The 25,641-nt window shown below is 42.8% G+C and overlaps 2 protein-coding genes across 2 annotated transcripts; both read left to right on the forward strand.

The window, feature by feature from the left end:
- Positions 1-5,589: 5,589 nt before the first annotated feature.
- LOC120856304 (olfactory receptor 2A12-like) lies at positions 5,590-6,528 on the forward strand. Its single transcript, XM_040231469.1, has one exon. The coding sequence runs from the start codon at positions 5,590-5,592 to the stop codon at positions 6,526-6,528; it is 939 nt and encodes a 312-aa protein (XP_040087403.1).
- An 11,841-nt stretch (positions 6,529-18,369) lies between these two features.
- LOC120856302 (olfactory receptor 2A5-like) lies at positions 18,370-19,347 on the forward strand. The gene has a single exon (XM_040231467.1). It carries the CDS (start codon positions 18,370-18,372, stop codon positions 19,345-19,347), a length of 978 nt encoding a protein of 325 aa, XP_040087401.1.
- The last annotated feature ends 6,294 nt before the right edge of the window (positions 19,348-25,641 follow it).

Raw genomic sequence — 25,641 nt, forward strand, 5'->3', positions numbered from 1 at the left:
CCAAGATATATATTTTTTGGAATTAAGTTCTTCATACTATTCTCTGTTTAAACTTTTAGCTTCCCTCATCCTCTGGTGTTTCCTCATATGCATGCACTGATCAGCCCTCATCTGAAGACTGGAGAGGGGCCTTCTGTGGATTCCTGGGCTTGCTCTCTGTCAGGCTTTCCTCTCTAGTCCTCTGCTCTGAATTCTAGCCACCTTGACCTCTGTCTTAGTCAATTCAAGCTGCTATAATAGAATACCACAGACATGGTGGTTTAAATAACAAGCATTTATTTCTTACAGTTCTGGAAGCTGCAAGTTGGAGATCAAGGTAAAATGTTTATCACATAATATTAAGTTTTTAAAAGGTAGAATACTTGATTCATTAGGATTTGCCTGCACCTAGGAAACCCAGCTAACAGTTGTTCAGATATACAAGAATTCATTTTTTCACTTAAGAAGAAGACTTAAATGGTAAATGGCATCATGTATTAGCTCACAGATGGATAATGTTGATGAGAGGACCCCTGTGATTCTCTGAGCTCTTTCCTTAGGGTCTCAAGACAGGTACCCATTTCCACTTATGGCATCTCATTCATTGTGATAGAAAGGAGGTTTGAGGGAACGGGTTTGTATCATAGTCAGTCTATTCTCTTTTTGTAGGAAAATAAATATTTCACTAACATTCCTCAGCTGAATTCCTCTGGAGTCTTGCTGGAAAGGACCAGGTTATGTTGCTGCTCTCACTGAGAGGAATTCTGGGAAAGGGGGAAATGGAACCACAATTTCTGGGCTTGGTCCATGATGTTAGGTCCACTGCACCTAACAAGGGTTGTCAGCGAGAGGATGGTTCTCTCAGCAAAGAAGGAAATGGATAGTCATTCAACTAGTGTCTGCCACGATAAAATGTATGTAAAGCGTGATATTACTGAGGTGAGAAAAAAATCCACTTTCATTTAAGGATAGGAAAAAATTTCAGAAATATCCACAAGTCATAACTAAAATTTTCTTTGTCATGTGGAAGGAACTAGAAGGTAATTATTTTCTCCTTTCTACCTTCCTGGGTCTGTGAACTTTCCTCGATGAACACAATCACTGTTGTAACTCAGAAACAAGGGAAGACTCTCTCAGGAGTTATCCTGGGTGTGAAGGAATCCATGGGGGAAGGACCTTCAGACTGAGAATCAGAATTCTCGATTTCCCATTCAGCCTCCACCACCTTGCAGCTCAGGTAGAGTCCGGAGAAACAACTCAGGACCCTGTAAATTCTGCAGTCCAACTTGGGGGGAGGGGTGTTAGGAAAGCCGAGGGAAAGGCTGCAGGTGAGAGACTTGGGTGGTCCTGACTTGTCATCCCCACTGCCCACCTCAGGTAGAGAGTGCTTGAGGCCATTTACAATTAAGCAGACCTAGAATGGGATCTCAGCCATTTGACCCTGGAGATGGCATCGCATGGCTCTGAACTTTGGTATCCTCATCTCGAAAGTGGAAATAATGTGGTTCCTGTACAGAGTAGCTGGAGGACTAAATGGAATGATGCCTCTGAAGTGCTGGGCACAGATAAGGTGTTCAGTAAATGTTGGTTCCTTTCCCCTCCTCCTTGTCTAGCCCCAGGAGAACATGTATCCAATGGAAGCCCCCAAAGAGCTTGCTGCCTTCAAAAGTTCCTGCTCTTGAGTTTAGAGTGAGTTAGTCAGCCACTTTCCACTGTACGTGTGACTCTGTCTTTCCCACCCAAGAGGCTGTGAGGCTCCCCACCTCTGGTCTGACTTGTGATGGATCATGACAGTGGGTTCAGTGCTGGTTAGGAGCAGAGCCTGGTGGTCTGACAAGAATCCCAGCTCCGCACAGCCTACTTAGTGCTCCAAGTTTCCTTTTCTGTATCTGTAAAATGAGGGTAATAATGCTGCATGAATTTAGTATACATCAAATGTGTGGCCCATAATCACTACTCAACACAAAAAAACTCAATGAGAAGTATTGTTATGCTACAGGGAACACAGTTCCATTTCACAGAGAGGAAGCTAAATGACTTGGCCAGGTCACAGTGACCGGGTAGCTCTGACGACAAATCCCTGTGCATCGGATGTTTCCCCAGAGGTTGTTCCTGGGAGCCCTTAGCCACTGAGCAGAGGGGTGGGGCCACCCCTGTGATGCCAGCGGGAAGTCTGCTGGGGCTGCTGCCTGGCATTAGATGCAAGAGATGAGAGTATGGATCAGCTTAAGCAGAAAGGGTGGAATCAGGGCATGAGAGCTTATCAAGGGGAAGATGACCCAGACAGCCCCACTTGCCCTCATAAGGAGAGGTGAGACAGGTAAGCCTAAGGCATTGAAATGCAGACTGGGAACTCAGGAGAACAGAGGAGAGGTGGGAGAGTGCAGGAGCAGAGTCTGAGACAGAGGGGTGCTTTAGAGAGCACATCACTGGGGTCATAATGGACCAGTACTTAGCTCAGAATGAGAAAGTCTTTTATAAAAAGTAGATTCAAGGCTACATAAGCTTCCTTGAGAGGTAATGAGCCTGCTGTACTTGGAAGAATGTGAACAGGAGCTGGAGCATCTTTTGCCAGGTAGGCTACAGAGATGTGTGCCCTGACAGGGGCTGGATTCTCCAAGACTGCCTCCAGCCCCAAGTTCTGATGAATCTCTGAAGTTGCCCAGAATAGATCCGTGGGGTGTCACTGAGGACTCAGGCAGAGACCTGCAACACGGAACACAACAAAGCTAGATGCTCTGGACTGCGTGCTCTGGACCTGGGCCCGAAACTATCCTGAGCTCAGCATCAGCCACTGTAGACTCAGGCCCCTCCCAGACACAGACCTGAGAAGGACTGGGTGAGCCCTATTTGACTGGGAGGGGAAGACCAGGGCTGGGTCAGGGTCATACTCTGAAGGCAGCATCTGCCTGCGGTGTATGGGGAGGCTGAAAGATTCTGGCATTTGTGCAAAGTGTGCCCTGGCAAAAGTGGGTGAATGAAGGTGGCAGCTGCCCCAGGCTTCCTCCAGAGGCTCCTGAGAGCCAACACTGCTCCCTGAGGGTAGGCCAAAGGGGCTCTCTAGCCCATGGATTCTGTTTTCAGTTTTCAACCTTTTTCAGTCTAGTGATACTGCCCAGCTCTTTTTCTTCTTCCCACACTGAGAGATTCAGAGCACTTGGGGCCAACTCTCCCAATCTTCCTCCTTCAGCCACCTTATGCCCCGATTTCTCCTGGGTGACTTGTGACCTCTAGACACAGGTAATCTTCTCTGCCTCTCTGAGGAACAGGAATGAAAAGTGTAGGGAGAGAAAGAATGTCTATATTCTTTCTTTTCTCTTTTTACACTGGCTTCTCCACATCTGCCTGTATGTAGATCATTCAATAAGCACTTACCAGATCTTACCATCTGTCAGGCTCTGCATTAAGTAATGAAGTTACTGTGGGAAAAAAAATAAAATTATGCACGATGAAGTCAAACTGCTTATGGGGGATATGTCTGACTTGCAGAATTTCCAAGTTATCTTTGGCTTGCCTTAAGTTAAGACAGAACCCAAAGAGCTGGCCAGCTGACATCCTGGAGTTTTGGGTCCTCATCTCTGCAACAAAACCCTACTATGACTTGGAATGCATCTCCTTTCCATGTCTCCTCCTTGCACCTGGCATCTCGGGCCACTGTGGTGCCCTGTTTCAGTCCTTGAAGCCACTGGAGATCTCTTTAAAATGTCTGATCTACCTTGGAGTCTGGTGAACAAAACTAAGCCTTTCTTTAAGGAGTGAAGCCAGGGTACTTGTCTACCTCTCTTAGACTTTTCCCTGTAGGCAAGGGAGTCACCAAAAGATTGAAGGGGGGGCCCAGTCAGATTTTTGTTTTAGAACGGGTACTCTGAAGGCCAGGGCAGAGAAAATGGGCTGAAACCAGACTCTTAAATAGCAAACACATTCATTGACTATATGTGAAAACTGAAAACTTAGAAATGGCAGCACATTTGCCAACTCTTGGCCCCAAGAGAGAATATTCTCATATCTTTGGAATTCCTCTAAGGAATAATGTGGCTTGTAAGGTAGATATTTTTATTCCCATTTTACAGTTGAGGTAACTGAGGCCTAGGAAGCAAACTAACAACCCAAGTTCACATAGTGAGTAAAGCCAGAGACAGGATTCAAATAGAACCTGCTGTCTCTAAATCTTTTGCCCTTTCCACACCGTTGTGTGATTTCTCTTCTTTGAAACCACCTACCCCCAATACATAATACTTTATATGGAAACCGAGGCCAACTTGTGGGTACAATGTGACCTACAAAGTCTTTATGGTGAAAGGAATTTAATAAGAATAATTACCTGCCAGCTGCTGGATAATGTCTGTGAAGGTCTTAGAAAAGGGCCTAGCATATGGGAGGTTCCAACTGTGTGCAGTCCTTTAACCAAAGTCAAGAAGCCATCCAATATAGTGAATGTAGACACAGGTTCTTGTGAAGACTCATTCAGGGTATCTGAAGGAAAACAAGCAGGTTGGAGAACAAATAGGTTGAGTCAAATAAAATGGTGCCAGGAGAAGGAATAATACTGACAGCATCAAGATTCTTCATTCCCTGAGTACTGACAATACATGACACCTCTTCAGTGATGCTGGCTTCTTCCTGTTCTCCATGAAGAAATGAAGGTTCAGGAAGGTTAAGCTGGGGAAGAGCTAAGAGTCAGTAAGAAGCTAAAGGATGAAATGAAATGCTGGCTTTTTGTGGGGAGAAGAAACAGAAGGTTTTTCACTCCATCTAGGGGAGTGAAAATTGACTGTGAGCATCAAATATGGTGAAGTCATTCTCAAGATGTTTGCTTGCACAGCTTGGACCTGAATCCTAGTCCCTGTATATGGAGAACCATCCAGAAATGCAATTTACATTTATTATGTATCTATCACATTAGGTCCTCTGTGTGATGCTTTCATGCCAAAATATCATTCAATCTTTGCAGCAAATTTGTAACAAATTTTTCTCATTTTGTACTCAAGGAAGTGGCCTCAAAGGGAGGGCAGGGTAAAGGGCTTACTCAAGGTCATTCACTTAATAAACCTTAAAACTGAGACTTAGAACTCAGTGTGCCTTCTAACACACCATGACTTGTGATGGAGTAGGTGATGGTCAGAGAGCTGTCCTCGCCGGGAGCAATCTGAGGGAGTAATTAAAGTGGAAAAATAAATTGATGTCCTCAACAAGACCAAGTAGTTTTTCTCACTGTAATTTGCCAAATTGCATAATCTGTATGACAATGTTTATCTCTAAACACCTGGCTGCCTTACTAAGGAGAAGAGGATGCTTAGAGGAGGTAGAGATCACCTGCCCAGTGCTTTCATTTCATAGCTGAGTAAAGTGAGGCTGAGATGAGCAATTGCTGATGGATCAGAGGCAGAGCCAGGCCAGATGTGGAAGTCCTTTCCTCTTCATAAATTTCCTGAAAGTGGTGGCAGTGGACAAGGGGAGGTAAAATAACCTGTCATGGGGGATATGATGTTTCATTATGACTGGACACTGACCACTGCCCCAACCCCATCAGCAACCCTTATCCTGGTACATAGTTCAGCTAATCTTCTGTCTAAATTGGTGTCTTTCTTTTTCATTCAGAAGTAGAACACAATGCAAGAGACTAATCAGTCTTCTGTGACTGAATTCATCCTTCTGGGTTTCTCCTTCAGCCCCAAAACCACTCCTCTATTTTTCTCAGCCTTCCTGACAACCTACTTGTTGATCATTCTGGGCAATGGTTTAATCATCATCCTCATCTCCCTGGACTCGCACCTCCACACACCCATGTACTTCTTCATCGTCACCCTTTCCATGTTAGATCTGGGCTATACCACCACAACTATGCCCCAGATGTTGGCACATCTGGCAAGCCAGAAGAAGACTATCTCTTTTGCCAGCTGTGTGGCCCAAATGTACATTTTCTTGGTGTTAGGCATTACTGAGTCCTGGCTTTTTGCCATCATGTCTATAGACAGGTATGTGGCCATCTGCCACCCACTCAGGTACAAGGTCATCATGAGTCCATGGCTGTGTGGGGTAATGGTCTTGTTCTGTGGACTCTGGGGTGTCATCTCTGCTCTTGTCTACACTGTTTTTGCCATGCGTCTGCCCTACTGTGGTCCCAACAAGATCAACCACTTCTTCTGTGAAGTCCCTGCTGTCTTGAAGCTGGCTTGTGCAGACACCTCAGTCAATGACCAGGTAGACTTCATTCTTGGTTTTAGTGTCATCCTGGTTCCACTTTCTCTTATCCTCATCATTTACATCAATATCTTCATTGCCATCTTAAGGATTCGCTCAGCCCAGGGGCGGCTGAAGGCCTTCTCCACCTGTGCCTCCCATATCACTGTGGTCACCACGTTCTGTGTGCCAGCCATGGTCATGTACATGAAGCCTGGCTCAGAGGCCTCCCCAGAAGAGGACAAGAAGCTGGCCCTGTTCTACAATGTCATCTCTGCCTTCCTCAACCCCATCATCTACAGCCTGAGGAACAAAGAGGTGAAGAGGGCTTTCCTCAAGGTGATGGGCTGGGGCAGGGCCCCAGAATGAGGCTGTGAAAGAGGTGCTGGGGGGTCAGAGGAACAAGACTCATGATACACAGTCAATGTCCTAAACATTCATATGATCCAGCAGCTCCACTACACCATCCCCATGCCCCAGCCCAGAGTCTCAACTTTATTCAGGCCCTTGGGGAGCAGACCTATCAAGAAACGTCTTCTAGGCATATCAGTCTTTTATTTTCACCTTGTTCTAGTCTTGGTGGTTTATAAAAGAAGGGTATCTGAGACACTAAAATCTTTGATTGAGACAGAGGAATGAGCATTGGGGAATGACCTGTGGCTGAATCTTGAGACAGGTACAATGCCCTCCGGAAACTGCACTCGTGGTATTAGGTCAGCTGGAGAGAAGGGCAAGGAGACTGACGTCGCAGGATTCCTGGCTAAGGGAGGAGACAGGGTGAATGAGGCCGCGTGCACTCTGGCCCCTGCGGCCTCCCCAGGCTCATCTCACTCTGCTCACTCTGCTCCTCTTTCTCTCACTCCAAGTAAGCTGGACTTCTGTCTTTGCCTTGGAGGTGCCATGCTGTTTCCCATACATTTCAGGGTTTCTACACAAGCTATTCCTTCTCTTCTCACCCTTAACCTCACCCCATTATGCCATTGATGTCCTGTTCATCTGTCAGGCCTTGGCTTAAACTGCAGCTGCTCAAAGAAACCTTTCCTTGAGCTCCCAGAGTGACTTAGCCTTCCAAAGCACGCTGTACCTCTCATAATAATAAAGGCACATGGTTCTGAGTTCTCTATTAGACAGCAAGTTGATAAATCCACAAGGCAGGGATCATGATTGTCTGGTTGAGTGCTGTATCCCTAGAATCTAGCCCATGATGCTTACCTACTGGCCTTCAATGGATATTTTATGAGTAAAGGAGTAACAGTCCACCCAAACAGTCAGAGAGGGAAGATGAAATCAGTGAGTGGAAGAGATGATGGATTCAGACTAGCAAAATGTAAGAAATAGTGGCAGATACAAAAAGTGAGTGTGCATACTCAGTCGTGTCAGACTCTTTGTGACCCCATAGACTGTAGTCTGCCAGGCTCCTCTGTTCATGGAATTCTCCAGATAAGAATGGGGAGGAGATAAAAAGGAAAGGAGAGGGGAGGAGATTATATCTTATTCAGCTGTCATCACATAGAAGAAATGTTTTGCTTTTGTTATTAATACATATGAATTGAATAATTTTCATCATCAAACTAGCAAGGATTAGGAAAATGATGATGCCCAGTGCTGGGAAGTGTGCAGTAAGACTTACACTCATGTTTGTTACTGAAAAGAATATTATTAGCTCTACCTTTTCAGAGAAGTGCCTTCCACAGAGTAGGCACTCAATATATCTGTTAAATAAGGAATTATGTCTGTATTTATTAAACACTTATGTGCCAATAAAGTTTTAAGAATTTTACATATATTCATTTATGAAATAAAAATATCATATGAAAAACATATAACAATCTGCATCATACCTTCACAATATTGTTATAAACAGGTCCAGAAATTTCACTTCTAGGAATTTGTCCTAACGTTACAGAGTCCCAGCTTGCTGACTGAAGAGATGGCAGACTGATGTCTTGAAAGAAGCATCTTATCTATCAAGGTCTGGATGCCAGGTTCTTTTATTATCAGAGATGGGGGAAGTGAGGAAACAATATAAAAAGACCACTTAATCTTGCAAGAATCTCCCAGAATGGCAAGTCTCAGGCAGCGAAGGTGTTAACTTCTTCCTTCATGCCATCTACACAAGTACAGAGTTCTGAACAAGGCACTTTAACAGCCAGGTAGAGGGGTAAGTACCTTGGACAGCAAGGAGATCAAACCAGTCCATCCTAAAGGAAAGCAGTCCTGAATATTCATTGGAAAGACTGATGCTGAAGCTGAAACTCCAATACTTTGGCCATCTGATGCGAAGAACTGACTTACTTGAAAAGACCCATACACTGGGAAAGATTGAAGGCAGGAGTAGAGAGGGATGACAGAGGATGAGATGGTTGGATGGCATCACCAACTCAATAGACATGAGTTTGAGTACACTCTGGGAGTTGGTGATGGACAGGGAAGCCTAGCATGCTGCAGTCCATGGAGTCGCAGAGTTGAACTCTGACTGAGTGACTGAACTGAGTGAGAGGGGCAAGATTCTGAGGCAGGCCATTATGTATGATTATAACAACAAAAGCAATGAAAAGCAAGTCAAAGTGACAGTTCCAACAGGGAGTCAGAACTGGCTTTTCCTGGCAATACTAAGAACAAAATCAGAAACACGGACCAAACTTTATGTTCAAATATGTTCATCACAGAACTACTGGAGGACTTCCCTGGTGTTCCAGTGGTTAAGAATCTGCCTTCCAGTACAGGGGACACGGGTTTGATCCCTGGTCAGGGAACTAAGATCCCACACGTGCATGCTAAGTCACTTCAGTTGTGTCAGACTCTTTGTGACCCCATGGACCGTAGCCATCCAGGCTCTTCTGTCTATAGGGTTCTCCAGGCAAGAATACTGGCGTGGGTTGCTGTGCCCTCTTCAAGGGAATCTTCCCGACTCAGGGATGGAACCCCAGCCTCTTATATCTCCTGCATTGGCAGGCAAGTTCTTCACCACTAGTGCCACCTGGGAAACCCAAGATCCCACGTGCTGTAGCCCAAGACCCCACCTTTCTCTCTAGTTGAGCCCACGTGCCTCAACTAGAGAGAAATCATGCTCCACAATGACAGGTCCCACATGCCATAACGAAAATCCTGCATACCACAACTAAGACTCAAAGAAATCAAAAATAGAATAAACAGTAGAATAAGAATTAAAAAAGAATGATTGCAAACAGCTGCAAATATGATACATCAACTTTATGAAACACTATGCAACTAATATTATCTATCATATTTAAAGCATTATTTAATCACAGTGAAAAGTATAGATAACATTAGGCAGAAAAATTCAAAATGTAAATTTGTATGTATCAAACATTAATTGATCCTTACTAGCATTGCATGTCAGGCATAATGCTAGGTTCTGTGGATGCAGGCATAAATAATGCAAGTCCAATCTAATGAGGGAGAGACAGGTACTAAGACAAAGATGCTATAAGGTGCTGCTGGAAACACATTCAAAACTCTGAAAGAGTGGCAAGGAGGTGGTTCAGGCTCTAAAGACAGAGTTAAAGTTCTGCTGGGTCTTCAAAGCATGAGTAGAAGTTTGATAATTGGATTAAAGGGCAGGGAGCAGAGGTTTAAGTGTTCTGGAAGAGGAAATAGGATGCTGAAAGCCTAGCGACATGGAGGTTTTGGAGAATGGGCAGAGTGGCTGGAACATAGGCCCAGGCAGGGGAGAGTAGATGTGACAGATGGGCCTGGCACGTTGTGTTGAAGAAATTAGATTTTTTTCTCTAGACAAGCACTTTTCAAGGACATTACCTGAAACTCTGGTTCTGTGAAACATTTTGTAACAAAAAGATTTCTTGTCCAAATAGGCTTAGAAACTTCGTTCTATTCATGCTTCATGCAATAATAGAGAGTCTTGAGAATTTTGAGATTGTCTTTAGAGCCTGGACCACCTCCTTGCCCCTCCTTCAGAGTTCTGAATGTGTTCTCAGCAGCACCTTATAGCATCCTTGTCTAAGTATGTGTTTCTCCCCTACTAGACTGGGACTTGCATGATTTATGCCTGTATCCACAGAACATAGCATTAGGCCTGACATGAAATGCCAGTAAACATCGATTAATGTTTGATGAATGAATAAATAGGAAGCAAATAGGTAAATGAACAATTAAAAACAAGAAAAATACAACACTGATTCTATTTAACATAATATTTATCAAGGTTGGGTCATAAAACCCTTGCTTTCAGGAACATTTATTAGTTAAAGAAATGTTGTTGTTTAGTTGCTCAGTCATGTCCGACTCTTCGTGACCCCATGGACTGCATCATGCCAGGCTTCCCTGTCCTTCACTATCTCCCAGAGTTTGCTCAGATTCATGTCCACTGAGTTGATGATGCCATCCAACCATCTCACCCTCTGCCATCCCCTTCTCCTCCTGCCTGCAATCTTTCCCAGCATCAGGGTCTTTTCCAATGAGTCAGTTCTTTGCATCAGATGGCCAAAGTATTGCAGTTTCAGCTACAGCATCAGTCCTTTCAATGAATATTCAGGGTTGATTTCCTTTATGATGGGCTGGTTTGATCTCTTTGCTGTCCAAGGGACTCTCAAGAGTCTTCTCCAACACCACAGTTCAATGTATATGCAGAGTACATTGTGCAAAATGCCAGGCTGGATGCATCACAAGCTGGAATCAAGATTGCCAGGAGAAATATCAACAACCTCACATTTGCAGATGATACCACTCTAATGGTAGAAAGTGAAGAGGAACTAAAGGACCTCTTGATGAGGGTGAAAGAGGAGAATGAAAAAGTTGGCTTAAAACTAAATATTAAAAAAACTAAGATCATGGCATCCAGTCCCATCACTTCATGCCAAATAGATGAGGAAAAAGACCAGCAGAGCAGCTAAAACTTGGGTCCTGGTAATAACTGCTTAGCTGTACTCATCTAGCATGCCCCCAAACGGAGGCCTGAGTAAGGGGACAAAACTTCACACTGCTCTGTAGTTCTAGTTCCCCTCAAATCTTAGGATTCCTTGGAGCACATTCAGCCCTTCTTCCTCTAATCTGATGACTCCCTCCTTACTGAACCTTCCCCTGAGGAATGGTATCCTTTAGGATTAGAAGGCTCCTGAGGATCTATTTGGCTGCACCCTTAGGAACTCTTTGATCCCCAATACTCATGGGCCTCATTAATACACCAATTTCCCAGGGAGCTGCTGAAATGTGGCAACTTCTGGAGAGTAGTTAAAACAGGATTGTCTTATACCCAAGGCAGTTGTGGGACATGGGTGTGGAGGAAGGGTGTGTATTGGACTTGGGATAAGGTGAGAGTGAAAAGACAGATAAGGGGCATGAAAGACAAAACCAGAATCCTGGGAAGGGTTCTCCCACCAGATCGCTGTCAGCAATAGTCCTAACAGAGCATCACCTGTAGATGGTGCAGAAGCAGCAGAGCCCAGTGAAGAGTGGCCTTTGGAGAAAGATCTGGGTTGTGCCCTTTAATACTGTGCAACATCAGAAAAGCTATCCTGTTTCCCAATTTCCTTTTCTCTAAAAATTCATAATTTTTGAGAAAGACTTGTTGTGGGATAAAATAGTAATAATAATAGTAACTACTTGCTTTAGAAAAGACTCATTGGAAAAGACTCTGATGCTGGGAGGGATTAGGGGCAGGAGGAGAAGGGGCCGACCGAGGATGAGATGGCTGGATGGCATCACGGACTCGATGGACGTGAGTCTGAGTGAACTCCGGGAGATGGTGATGGACAAGGGAGGCCTGGTGTGCTGTGATTCATGGGGTCGCAAAGAGTAGGACACGACGAGCGACTGAACTGAGCTGAACTGAACTTGCTTTAGCGCAATACTCTGCAGGCATAGTGTTAAGCAACTTTACATGTGCCGTTTCAATTAATCATGAGGACAATCCTTTGAGATTAGTACTATCATCATCACAGGTTTCTAGGAGGGGATGTAGACACACACTATTTAGGTAACTCTCCCAAGGTCACTCTACTAATTCGCAGTGGAGTCAGTACTCAAACCCAAGTCTGATTCTAGCGCCATGTGGGCTCATGTCCGACTCTGGGACCTCATGGACTGTAGCGCCATACTCTTAATCGTTTTCTTATCCTGGGTGTAAACTAACTGGCCCACAATGAGCACTTAATGAAAATGGGTTCTATCTTCATCCCCTATTTAATGACATGTCTAGTTGCACAGACTAAGCCTGGAAGAGAAGCACATTTGAGGAAGATAATACAAGGACTGCCTGTGTGTTCTTGATTTCATTTTTTCTGTTTTCAAACTTTATTTCAGTTACCAACTTGCTGAGAAGAGGATTTTAGTTATTCTGGACAGGGATAACCCAGGTAGATGTCACCAAGAAGACCTAGGTAGTAATTTTGAAAGAGAAAGTGGTGGGGAAACCACTGGACTGGGAGTCAAGTCTTGCAACAAACTCACTTTTGTGCCATTGGCATAACTTCTTAAAGTCATTAATTCGACATTCATTAGCAACAACCCATACCCTGTGCTAAGAACTGGAGATAGAAAGGTAAGATATGGTTTTTCATCTTCAAGGAATTCCACAAACTTGTGTGTGTGTGAGCATGGGGAATAATAAAAGCACATTAAAGGTGTTATCAGAACCCAGAGGAAGAAGAAGTTATGAGGAGAATCACAGAATACCTCCATGATTAGGATTTTTACCAAGAGATGAAAGCAGGGGAGGGCATTTCATCTGAAGGATAATTTAACATTAGCAGTAATAATAACTGACACATTGCTATAGTGTTACATACACTTAAAATATCATTTAATCTTCACAAAAACCTTCAAGTTATGTTATTCTCCCAGTCTTACAGATGATGAAATAGGGTTTGAGATTAATGACTTTCTCTGGGTTGTGCTGTTGGTAAGTGGCAAAGCGCAACTCAAACCAAATTTGACCCCAGAGCCTCTACTCTCTCCTTAGGACATACTGCCTCATGGAAAATAGATTTGTGAAAGGACCTGGAATATTTGGAGGGTCATGAATGAGCTGGTTTTCCTTCAGCTAGAGTCAGCAAACCTTTCTTGTAGAGGACCAGATCATAAATATTTTAAGTTTTGTGGGACATATATGATCTCTATTACAGTTTCTCAACTCTCGTTGTAAGGCAAAGCAGCCACAGATATAAATGAATATTTTTTCAACCATATTAAAAAGCAAAAACCATTCCATTCCTAGATAGCAAGCCATATAAAGCACACAAGATGAGTAGGTAAGTAATCAAGTTATTTACCAGGTAGGTAAGAATTAAGTTCCAAAGTTACCTACCAGGTAGGTAAGAATCAAGTTCTTACCAGGTAGGTAAGATGAGTAGGTAAGTAATCAAGTTACCTACTAGATAGATAAGAATCAAGTTCCAAAGAGCTTTGCAAACCAAGCTAAGGAAATTAGACATTAGCTCATAGATAATGGGAGGTTTTTGCTTTTTTTTTTAAGGGTTTGTAAACAGGGAAATATCATGATCGTCGCTGTCTTTTTTGAAACTCACTCTGGCAGATTGGGTTGGATAGAAGAAAGGCTAGAACAGGAAAGATCAGGGAAGACACTCCTGTTCTCCTTCAGTGAAAATATTCTTCTGAAATGTTTCTCATCTCCACTCTGTCTTGGATGTTGTATAGTCCTCCTGTGATTTAAATATAGTTGCTACTTAACAACTTTTAAAATTGTATTTTCCTAATTTGATTCTTAGAACATTCTCTCAAAGGACACAAGAATAAAGAATTTTAAACAAGAAAGCATAACAAAGATTTAATGCAAGTTTATAATAGTGTTTTCCCTTCAGCTTGTAGTCTGCTATTTTTCTTAAGCTTTCTTCTTTCTGGAAGAGACTATGTGGGACCGTCTGGGGGGCAGGAGAACAACCCTGCCTGGAACCAATCACAGCCCCCAAGGGAGTTCCATATCTGCACAAATAAGACAGTAGGAACTTTAAATTATCTTTTGAATTCTTACATTACACTTGATAAATACTGTATTCTCACTTTCTTTCAAACTTCTTTGGTTCTCATTATTAGCATATGACTTTGTTTTGACTAGGCTCTGTTATGAGGTTGGGTACATAGTGAAAAGTCACCCCTAAAATCATAGATTCTCTGAATCTTGGTGTCATTGAGCTTTAGAATCTTAGGATGTTTATGGCAAAGTTGAATTTTAATGTAGTACATCATGATTTCACATCCAAAGCAGTGATACTATACCTGAGTGACATGGCCTTACAGCTTCTGCTTGAAAACTAAAAATGGAGATACTAAAAACATCTTTTTCTGCTTTATTGACTATGCCAAAGCCTTTGACTGTGTGGATCACAATAAACTGTGGAAAATTCTGAGAGAGATGGGAATACCAGACCACCTGACCTGCCTCTTGAGAAATCTGTATGCAGGTCAGGAAGCAACAGTTAGAACTGGACATGGAACAACAGACTGGTTCCAAATAAGAAAAGGAGTACGTCAAGGCTATATATTGTCACCTTGCTTATTTAACTTCTATGCAAAGTACATCATGAGAAACGCTGGGCTGGAAGAAACACAAGCTGGAATCAAGATTGCCAGGAGAAATATCAATCACCTCAGATATGCAGATGACACCACCCATATGGCAGAAAGTGAAGAGGAACTAAAAAGCCTCTTGATGAAAGTGAAAGAGGAGAGTGAAAAAGTTGGCTTAAAGCTCAACATTCTGAAAACGAAGATCATGACATCCGGTCCCATCACTTCATGGGAAATAGATGGGGAAACAGTGGAAACAGTGTCAGACTTTATTTTGGGGGGCTCCAAAATCACTGCAGATGGTGACTGCAGCCATGAAATTCAAAGACGCTTACTTCTTGGAAGAAAAGTTATGACCAACCTAGATAGCATATTCAAAAGCAGAGACATTACTTTGCCGACTAACGTCCATCTAGTCAAGGCTATGGTTTTTCCAGTGGTCATGTATGGATGTGAGAGTTGGACTGTGAAGAAGGCTGAGGGCCGAAGAATTGATGCTTTTGAACTGTGGTGTTGGAGAAGACTCTTGAGAGTCCCTTGGACTGCAAGGAGATCCAACCAGTCCATTCTGAAGGAGATCAGCCCTGGGATTTCTTTGGAGGGAATGATGCTAAAGCTGAAGCTCCAGTACTTTGGCCACCTTATGAGGAGAGTTGACTCACTGGAAAAGACTCTGATGCTGGGAGGGATTGGGGGCAGGAGGAGAAGGGGATGACAGAGGATGAGATGGCTGGATGGCATCACTGACTCGATGGATGTGAATCTGAGTGAACTCCGGGAGTTGGTGATGGACAGGGAGGCCTGGCATGCTGCGATTCATGGGGTTGCAAAGAGTTGGACACGACTGAGCGACTGAACTGAACTCATTATTGAGTAGTATTAATCACTAGAAGTTTCTTGCTTTTTTTTTTTTTATTGAGCTTAAAATTTTTCCTTTTACAACTTTTGCCAAACATTTCTAATTTTCTTCCCTCCAGGAACATACAGTACACATTTCTACCTTTTTCTGCAGGACAACCTTCAGAATATTTAGTGAGCTCTCTTAAGTTCTTCCTAAGTCTCCCAGCTAAGCTTTCTTAGTCTCTTCCATTCTTCCATAAATAACAAGGTTTCATAGATTCCTTACTGATAAGCTCATTTCTCTGTATAGAGAGGCTCTAGTTTGTATTTTTTCCTTTTAAATTGCAGGTTCAAGAGTTAAAAACAGTTCTCTGGATGGCTCTTGGGTTTTTTGCTTAACACTGATAAATATCAGTTTCCTTAGTTATAAGATGCAGCTAATAGTAGGTATTGGCTTTGTGGGATGACCATGGATAATGTATGTAAATGGTCTGGACCAGTCCGTGTTCAGAAATCTGTTGTTCTTTAGTCGCTACATCATGTCTGATTCTTTTGCGGCCCTATAGACTTTAGCCCTCCAAGCTCCTCTGTCCATGTGAATTTTCAGGCAAGAATACTGGAATGGGTTGCCTTTTCCTTCTGCAGGGGATTTTCCCAACCCAGGGATCAAACCTGTGCCTTCTTTGTCTCTTGCATTGCAGCTGGATTCTTTACCGCTGAGCCACCAGGAAAGAAATCTGTTGATAGATACGTAAGTCCAAAGGAAAGCCTCAGAATGAGGTCAACTCCATTGCTAGCTCACTAGGAAGCAAAGTTCAGCAACAAGGATAGCTCCCATAAGTACAAATAGCAGCAACTGATGCCCTTGGTGGGCCAGCTCGGACTCAGCCCTTTCATTTATCCAACACTTAAAATACCTACTATATGCTAGGCCCTGCTCTAGAATCTGGTAATATACAATAAATCAAGAAGATAAAAATTCCTGAATTCTTGTGAGGGAAACTGATGATTTTTTAAAGTTATTTTGTACATTAGAAGTTGCTAGCTATTATGAAGATAGATAAAACAAAAACTGTACAGAGCATGGGATATTTCAAACAGGATGATCAGGAAAGATTCAAGTCTTCCCTGAAAAGATGACAATTGAGTAAATTCTTAAAGGAGAGAAGAGCATGAACCATATCCACTAACTCTCATACTACTCCAAAGAACCTCTAATGTGAGTATTAATATCATTTTTCTCATTTATCCAAGCCTGAGTCCCGTCCATGGCTTTATGTAGTGTTATTTTAACACAAATTGAAAACTATCAGCCAGACTTGTCATGCCAGTGCAATGCTTTAAATATTGAAATTCTGATCCAAAGTTTTGAGATTCTCTATGAAAAACCACTTGATAATTTGCAATGTTTTGCAATATGAGCTTTCTCCTCTCTCAAACTGTTGATACACAGGTCAGCTCTTTCTCTCACAATGTTACCTAAAATGGGTCTATTTTGTGTTTGTTTGTTCTTAGTCACTCAGTTATATCCAACTCGTTGTGACTCCATGGACTATAGCCTATCAGGCTCCTCTGTCCATAGGATTTTCCAGGCAAGAATACTGGAGTGGATAGTCTTTCCCTTCTCCAGGGGATCTTCCTAACCGAGGGATCAAACCCAGGTGTCCTACATTTGCAAGTGGATTGTTTACCATCTGAGCCATCAGGGAAACCTGCTAAACCCTGCATGAAACTGGTGTGAAGGACACATTTGGGACTTGGACTTTGAGTCCTGGCTCCATCATTTACTCTGTCCAGCCAGGAATTAGTGATACTGACTTCAGTGGGTTGTGGTGATAATCAAATGAGATCACATTTATTAAAACATTTTCATAGAATGCCATTTCATAAAAGACGATTTCCTTCTTTGGTGTCTGGAAAAGGTGTGTATCTAGCAGTTATGGTTCTGTTGTAAAAGGACTAAGAAAAAAGGACCGGTCAGTATTGTGTTCTGATGACTAGGCCTGCCAAGGTGAGATCTAGGATTGAGTTCAAATCACACTGAAGATCCATTCCCACCCCATACTCAGCTCTCTCCTGTGAGCAACATGGCTGTGGAGGAGTCCTTACTAGTTTTCAAGAAAAGCTTTGAGACACACAGGCACCTAATTTCCAGGTAAATAAGTTTCATTTTCTTGAGAAATGCCAGGAGCACAGACATGTTTTCTAGGTTTCAATTCTTGAGTCTCTGGCTGTCTTTATATGTCAATTTATCTTTATAGTTGTAACCACTGCAGGTAATGCTGGAATGGTGGGGGTAAGGGAAATAAAAGTTCTAGAGGAAAGATTTCTTTTCCAAAAAAGCTTCCTTGAAACTCCCCCTTTTTCTGAAAATTAATGGTATGTGGGTTTTCAAAGGTACAGCATCAGAGAGGAAGACAAAGGCAAAAATCAAGGGCTTTTGTTTCACATTTACACTGTCCTTGGTAGCACCAGCTTGTCTTGACATTTGAAAGAATGACTCTAAGAACTATAGAGTGCTCTACAACTTTTTGGTTTACCGTAAAACATTTTACATTTCCCTAGCCTCCTTCCTTTGATTTATGGGATGGGTATGTGTGTGTGTTCTTCAAAATAAGATTTATGCCATGTACAGTTTCTCCATTGGGCCCTTGAAACTTTATTAAAGCTAGTTAGACAGATCAAAATCATTTCTATAATCCCTACCAAGTGCCTAGAGCAATGTGAAGCCAATTTGGATAGAATGTTCCCTGGCGTGGAGGAGGAGATCTTGGTTTGATTGCTTGCTTAGTTCTGAGATGCCTTCAGTCCCTGCAGCTGTGGATCTCACACAGCATTCTCTAAGACTGCAAGGTATTTAGGAATATGTCCTTTTCTTTCCCCAGAAGGAAGGCCACCCATAGCCAAAGTTGGAAAAATCAAAGCTCTGTAACCAAGTTTATCCTCCTGGGCTTCTCCAGAAATCCCAGAACCAACTGGATCCTTTTCTTCCTCTTCCTCTTCCTTTACTTATTTACAGTCCTGGGCAATGGTCTCATTGTTACTTTGATCAGAGTAGATGCACGCCTCCACACCCCCATGTACTTCTTCCTGAGCATCCTCTCTCTGCTGGATCTCAGCTATGCTACCACCACAGTGCCCCAGATGTTGATCCATCTAGTAAGCAAGAGTAAAACTATCTCTTATGTTGGGTGTGTGGTCCAGATGTACATTTTCCTAACCTTGGGCATCACTGAGACCTGGATTTTTGCAGCTATGGCCTATGACAGATATGTTGCCATATGCTACCCACTCCATTATGGTGTCAAGATGAGCCAAACCCTGTGTGTACTCCTGGCAGTCAGCTCTGCCCTTTGTGGTCTCACCTGTGCCCTCGTCTACACAGTCTTTGCAATGAATCTGCCCTACTGTGGCCCCAATGAGATCAACCACTTCTTTTGTGAAATTCCTGCTGTCTTAAAGTTGGCTTGTGCAGATACATCCCTCAATGACCAAGTGGACTTTATCTTGGGCTTTATCTTGCTCCTGATTCCATTGTCCCTCATTCTGGCCTCATATGTTTGCATCTTCACTGCTATTCTAAAGATTCATTCCACCCAGGGGCGAATCAAGGCCTTCTCCACCTGTGCCTCACACATCACTGTGGTCACCATGTTTTGTATTCCATGTATGGTCATGTATATGAGGCCTGGCTCCGAAGCCTTCCCAGAGGATGACAAGAAGCTGGCCCTGTTCTACAATGTCATTTCTGCCTTCCTCAACCCCATCATCTACAGCCTCCGGAACAAGGATGTGAAGAGGGCTTTCTTCAAGTTAGTTGGAATAAGTGAGGACACTCAGTAAGCCATGGGTGAGGGCTGTCTGCAGTGCCTCTGGTCTCTGTCTATGACATCCACACGTTCACTGAAATCATTGGACTGAAGAAGGAGCCCAGGATAGGGAAGATATCTAGGAAAAAAACACTTTTGCATTTTATTAGGCTACTGAAAACATTAGGAAAAAAAGAATTGTGTTCAGGGATGAAATACATCTTTGACTTCCTGTGGTTTTGAAAACATCAACTCATTTCTCTGAGATTTAATTTTTATATCTGTACAATGTGTTCCAGAATATTCTTTGGGCCTAAATAATAACTACCTTTATTGACCACTTTCTACATGACAAGCATTGTCTAACTACTTTATATGTACTTTATTTTAATTCTTAAAACAACTCAAGAGACATGTATTATGATCTTCTTCATAAAGTTTAAAAACAGCAACAACCAAAAAAAAAAAAAAAACTGAGGCACAAGATTAAACAAGTTGCAAAGGCCACTCAACTGGAAAGTAACAGAATTGAGGTTTGACCCCAGGTAGTATAGTTCCAGAGTCCAGGCTCTTCTCTAGTATATTATGCCATATCACAAGGATTCAGTAGAGCCTTCTGAGGCTCAGCTGAGATAGTGGATAGGATCTCATTGAGGAAAGTTCAAAATATTTAGGATTATGAGTCTAAGTCATAGCTATAGGGTCAGATCCATCAAGTCAGAGCTCTGTTGGCTAATTTAGAGCTTCCTCACCAGCGTTTCATAGCCTAAGCAAGTAGCACCTTGCAGTAGAATAGTAACTTCTCAATAAATATTTGCTGAGTGCTTTCCTAGCCTGTCTCCATCCCTGGTCTGTCCACTTCCAGTTCTTTTAGTTCTTCTTCACTTTCATGGATCCCTCTCTTTTTTCCATTGTATCTACCCCACCATGGCTTTCAGCAAGCCAGACCTTTATTTACAAAAGAGTATGTTGGTTTCCATAACTGACTTACCCCTAAATTTCCTCTGCCACCTTAGAGAATAAGGGGAAGGGCCCCGAACTTTAGTCTTGACTTAATTTGTTGAAATCTTGGAAAAACCACCTAATCTTTCTGGAGCTCAGGCCCCTATCCATAAAATGGAGTCTGATATGGAGAAAATGACTATACCATAATATTATTTTTAGGTTCAAGTAGATATAGGCCTTAGAACTTAATCATATAAGTTATTGTTCGATAGTCATTGTCTTCAAAGCCAGATACCTTAGAAAATAGTCATTACCTTATTAACAGTAGGATTTTCCAAGCAAGAATACTGGAGTATATTGCCATTTCCTTCTCTGGGAGATCTTCCTGACCCAGGGATTGAACCCGGGCCTCCCACATTGTAGGCAGATGCTTTACCGTCTGAGCCACCAGGGAAGTCCTTATTTGTCAACTACAATGTTAATATCAGGCTTACTGTGAGGTCAGAATATATGGGTTGGATATTAATGATGGTAACTTGCCGGGGTCCAGCCCCGGTGGATCCAGGGAATTCGAAGGTGGAGACGGTGTCGGCGTCTTTGGAAAAATACATATTTAATTACAGATATAGAGAGAGATTAGAAACGGATAGTGCAGTAGGAGAATTAGTGGAGAAAAGAGGCTGAATTTCAGCCAGAGAAATGGGAGCAAGAAAGCAGCGACATGGTGGAATCAGTCTTTCCGGAAACTGATCCGATTTCTTTAATTTGGGGTTTGCTTATATACCTTTTGTTACACATAGGGATGAATACAGAGTCACGCGGGGGTCTTAGGGATATTACATCATCTTCTGGCCATGAGTGATACCTGCTGACATTCTATGTTCCTTTCTTTCTGATAACCAAAAACCTTATTTCTTCCAAGGGTGTTTTTTCTTAAACCAGGCACCACCCTCCAGATAAAGTTGCATTCCTATAGGGTGAGGGTGTAGTGAGTTACAATCAAGAAAGGAATTTATTTAACCCAAGATTAACAGGATTAATCTTAAAGGTTAATACCTATCTCTCTTATATGCTTAAAGGTTAATACTTATTTCTCCTATATGTTAGTTATATTCATTATAAGGGCAGGGAACATGGAAATTTAGCAGCAAACATCAGCCCAACAAATGAAAATCCTTTCACCAATGCTCCCCTTAAGATCTATCTAGTCTTAAGATAGTGATAAGGTTACATTTTTACATGGCAGGAAACAGGGATTTATAATAAAGTACAGTGATCAAAAGAGAACAAAAGAGAAAATTCATTAACTCAAAAAGTCTAGTATTGCTAACATCAAAAACTACTATATTTCCTTTTCTATATTTCAAATACATTGATTAATATATTCCTAGGTGCCTAAGGATATGGATGCCTGAAGAAAAAGCCCTATGCTAATTAAGACTCTCAAAACACTCCAAAACTCTCTGTGCTGTTTATGGTTGCAGCAGAGAGGTTTGACCTGAGACATCCTTGTCCCACCCAGAGCAAGGAATTAGCAGCAATCATTGACACAACAAATGAAAAACCCCTCACCAATATAATTCCTAACCAACCCACTGTATTAATAATTTCTAACTCCCTAAAAGAATTTGCCTTTTGTAAGTCTAAAACATCTCGTGCCTCTCAGATTGGGAGGCTGTAAACAATCACATGTGGCCGGACGAACCTATACAGGCGGGCTAGATAAGCTTCAGAGGAGTTCGTAAGCTGAAACACTCTTGTCATGCCCAGGAATTTTTATTGCCTTGGAGCTGCACGTTTACTCCTTCTCCAAGAAAAATGGTTATGGGGGAGAGCCCCCTGGTAAAGTCAGAGGTGTAGGCGAGAGCATAAAACAGACTCTGGTTTTGGGGTAGATGCTCGGGAACAGGGGGTTTCCTGAGGCTTGATCACGCCTTTGCGTATGCCAAGCCTCCTTCCTCATGACCTTTGCCATGGGCGGAGTTCCTCACGCTGGCCCCCAACAGTCCCTGAAAGCATATAAGGGCTTCCCTGGTGGCTCAGATAGTAAAGAATCCGCCTGAAATACAGGAGACCTAGCTTTGATCCCTGGGTCTGGAAGATCCTCTGGAGAAGGGAATGGCAACCCATTCCAGTATTCTTGCCTGGAGAATTCCGTGGACAGAGGATCCTGGTGGACTATAGTCCATGGGGTCACAAAGAGGCAGACACAACTGCACAACTAACACTTTCTCTTTCACAGAGTCATACCTTCAACACACACACACACACACATTAAAATTAGTGGGATGCAATCACATCAGTTTTCATTCCAATCCCAAAGAAGGGCAATGCCGAAGAATGTTCAACCGCACTCATCTCACACACTAGTAAAGTAATGCTCAAAATTCTCCAAGTCAGGCTTCAAGAATACCTGAACCGTGAAATTCCAGATGTTTAAGCTGGATTTAGAAAAGGCAGAGGAACCAGAGATCAAATTGCCAGCACCCACTGGATCATCGGAAAACAAGGGAGTTCCAGAAAAACATCTACTTCTGCTTTATTAGGGGCTTCCCTGGGGGCTCAGATGGTAAAGCATCTGCCTGCAATGCGGGAAACTTGGGTTCGATCCTTGGGTTGAGAAGATCCTCTGGAGAAGGAAATGGCAACCCACTCCAGTACTCTTGCCTGGAAAATTCCATGGACGGAGGAGTCTGATAGGCTACAGTCCATGGGGTTGCAAAGAGTCGGACACGACTGAGCAAATTCACTTTCTTTCTTTCTTTCTGCTTTATTGTTTACACCAAAGCCTTTGACTGTGTGGATTACAACAAACTATGGAAAATTCTTCAAGAGATGAGAACACCAGACCACCTTAACTGCCCCCTGAGAAATCTGTATGCAGGTCAAGGATCAACAGTTAGAACCAGACATGGAAAAACAGACTGGTTCTAAATTGGGAAAGGAGTAAGTCAAGGCTTTATATTGTCACCCTGCTTATTTAACTTATATGAAGAGTACATCATGAGAAATGCTGGACTGGATGAAGCACAAGCTGGAATCAAGATTGCCAGGATTCTCCTCAGATATGCAGATGACACCATCCTTATGACAGAAAGTGAAGAGGAACTAAAGAGCCTCTTGATGAAAGTGAAAGAGGAGACTGAAAGAGCTGGCTTGAAACTCAACATTCAAAAAACTAAGATCATGGCATCCAGTCCTATCACTTCATGGGAAATAGATGGGGAAACAATGGAAACCGTGAGAGGCTTTATTTTGGGGGGCCCCAAAATCACTGCAGATGGTGACTGCAGCTATGAAATTAAAAGATGCTTGCTGCTTGGAATAAAAGCTATGACCAACCTAGACAGCATATTAAAAAGCAGAGACATTATTTGCCAACAAAGGTCCATCTAGTCAAAGCTATAGTTTTTCCAGTAGTCATGTATGGGTGTGAGAGTTGGACTATTAATAAAGCTGAGCGATGAAGAATTGATGCTTTTGAACTGTGGTGTTGGATAAGACTCTTGAGAGTCCCTTGGACTGCAAGGAGATCCAACCAGTCCACCCTAAAGGAAATCAGTCCTGAATATTCATTGGAAGGACTGATGCTGAAGCTGATGCTCCAATACTTTGGCCACCTGATGCAAAGAACTGACTCATTGGAAAAGACCCTGATGCTGGGAAAGATTGAGGGCAGGAGGAGAAGGAAATGACAGGGGATGAGATGGTTGGATGGCACCACCAACATGATGGACATGAGTTTGAGCAAGCACCAGGAGTTGGTGATGGACAGGGAAGCCTGGCATGCTGTATGTAGTCCATGGGATGGCAAAGAGTCAGACATGACTGAGTGACTGAACTGAACTGAATCACATCAGCTGCCACATTAACCAGGAACTAAACTCATGCTATCAAAATAAATTTAAATTTATCTCACTCTGGGGTCAGATAAATATTAATTGCTTTGTAAAAAGCAATACAAGATAAATCTTGTAAATCGGCTACTCTACAAGTCTAATAGGATTCAATTATCAAAATACTCTAATTGAACTTCAGTTCAGTTCAGTTCAGTCGCTCGGTCGTGTCCGACTCTTTGCGACCCCATGAATCGCAGCACGCCAGGCCTCCCTGTCCATCACCAACTCCTGGAGTTCACTCAGACTCACGTCCATCAAGTCAGTGATGCCATCCAGCCATCTCATCCTCGGTCGTCCCCTTTTCCTCCTGCCCCCAGTCCCTCCCAGCATCAGAGTCTTTTCCAATGAGTCTACTCTTCGCATGAGGTGTCCAAAGTACTGGAGCTTCAGCTTTAGCATCATTCCTTCCAAAGAAATCCCAGGGCTGATCTCCTTCAGAATGGACTGGTTGGATCTCCTTGCAGTCCAAGGGACTCTCAAGAGTTTTCTCCAACACCACAGTTCAAAAGCATCAATTCTTTGGCATTCAGCCTTCTTCACAGTCCAACTCTCACATCCATACATGACCACTGGAAATACCATAGCCTTGACTAGATGGACCTTTGTTGGTAAAGTAATGTCTCTGCTTTTGAATATACTATCTAGGTTGGTCATAACTTTTCTTCCAAGGAGTAAGCGTCTTTTAATTTCATGGCTCCAGTCACCATCTGCAGTGATTCTGGAGCCAAAAAGAAATAAAGTCTGACACTGTTTCCACTGTTTCCCCATCTATTTCCCATGAAGTGATGGGACCAGATGCCATGATCTTCGTTTTCTGAATGTTGAGCTTTAAGCCAACTTTTTTGCTCTCCTTTTTCACTTTCATCAAGAGGCTTTTTAGCTCCTCTTCACTTTCTGCCACAAGGGTGGAGTCATCTGCATATCTGAGGTTATTGAGATTTCTCCTGGCAATCTTGATTCCAGCTTGTGTTTCTTCCAGCCCAGCATTTCTCATGATGTACTCTGCATAGAAGTTAAATAAGCAGGGTGACAATATACAGCCTTGACGTACTCCTTTTCCTATTTGGAACCAGTCTGTTGTTCCATGTCCAGTTCTAACTGTTGCTTCCTGACCTGCATATAGATTTCTCAAGAGGCAGGTTAGGTGGTCTGGTATTCCCATCTCTCTCAGAATTTTCCACAGTTTACTATGATCCACATAGTCAAAGGCTTTAGTTGCTTAGAAACAAGTTTTATTTGTAAACCAAGGATTATCTGGATGTTGAGAAAACACAAAGGGTACTAAATGCTAAGAATGCATTTTGCTTATTAGCAACTTTCTCCAGGAGATAAATTTAGAGGAGTTGACAGCCTAGAGAGCTGTTAGCAATCCCTAAGCATTAAGGGAACATAGGCCCTAAGAGTGATATGGATGGATTGTGAGAAGAGAATAGTCCCAGGGTTTCCTGCCTGAAGGCCGTAGCCTCTAAGAAGAATAGTCTGGG

Source organism: Oryx dammah, unplaced genomic scaffold, assembly GCF_014754425.2.
Source record: "Oryx dammah isolate SB20612 unplaced genomic scaffold, SCBI_Odam_1.1 HiC_scaffold_28, whole genome shotgun sequence".
Classification (NCBI taxonomy): Eukaryota; Metazoa; Chordata; class Mammalia; order Artiodactyla; family Bovidae; genus Oryx; species Oryx dammah.

Coding starts and splice junctions, on each gene's coding strand:
- LOC120856304 (XM_040231469.1), top strand. CDS start 5,590: ATGCAAGAGACTAATCAGTCTTCTGTGACTGAATTCATCCTTCTGGGT.
- LOC120856302 (XM_040231467.1), top strand. CDS start 18,370: ATGTCCTTTTCTTTCCCCAGAAGGAAGGCCACCCATAGCCAAAGTTGG.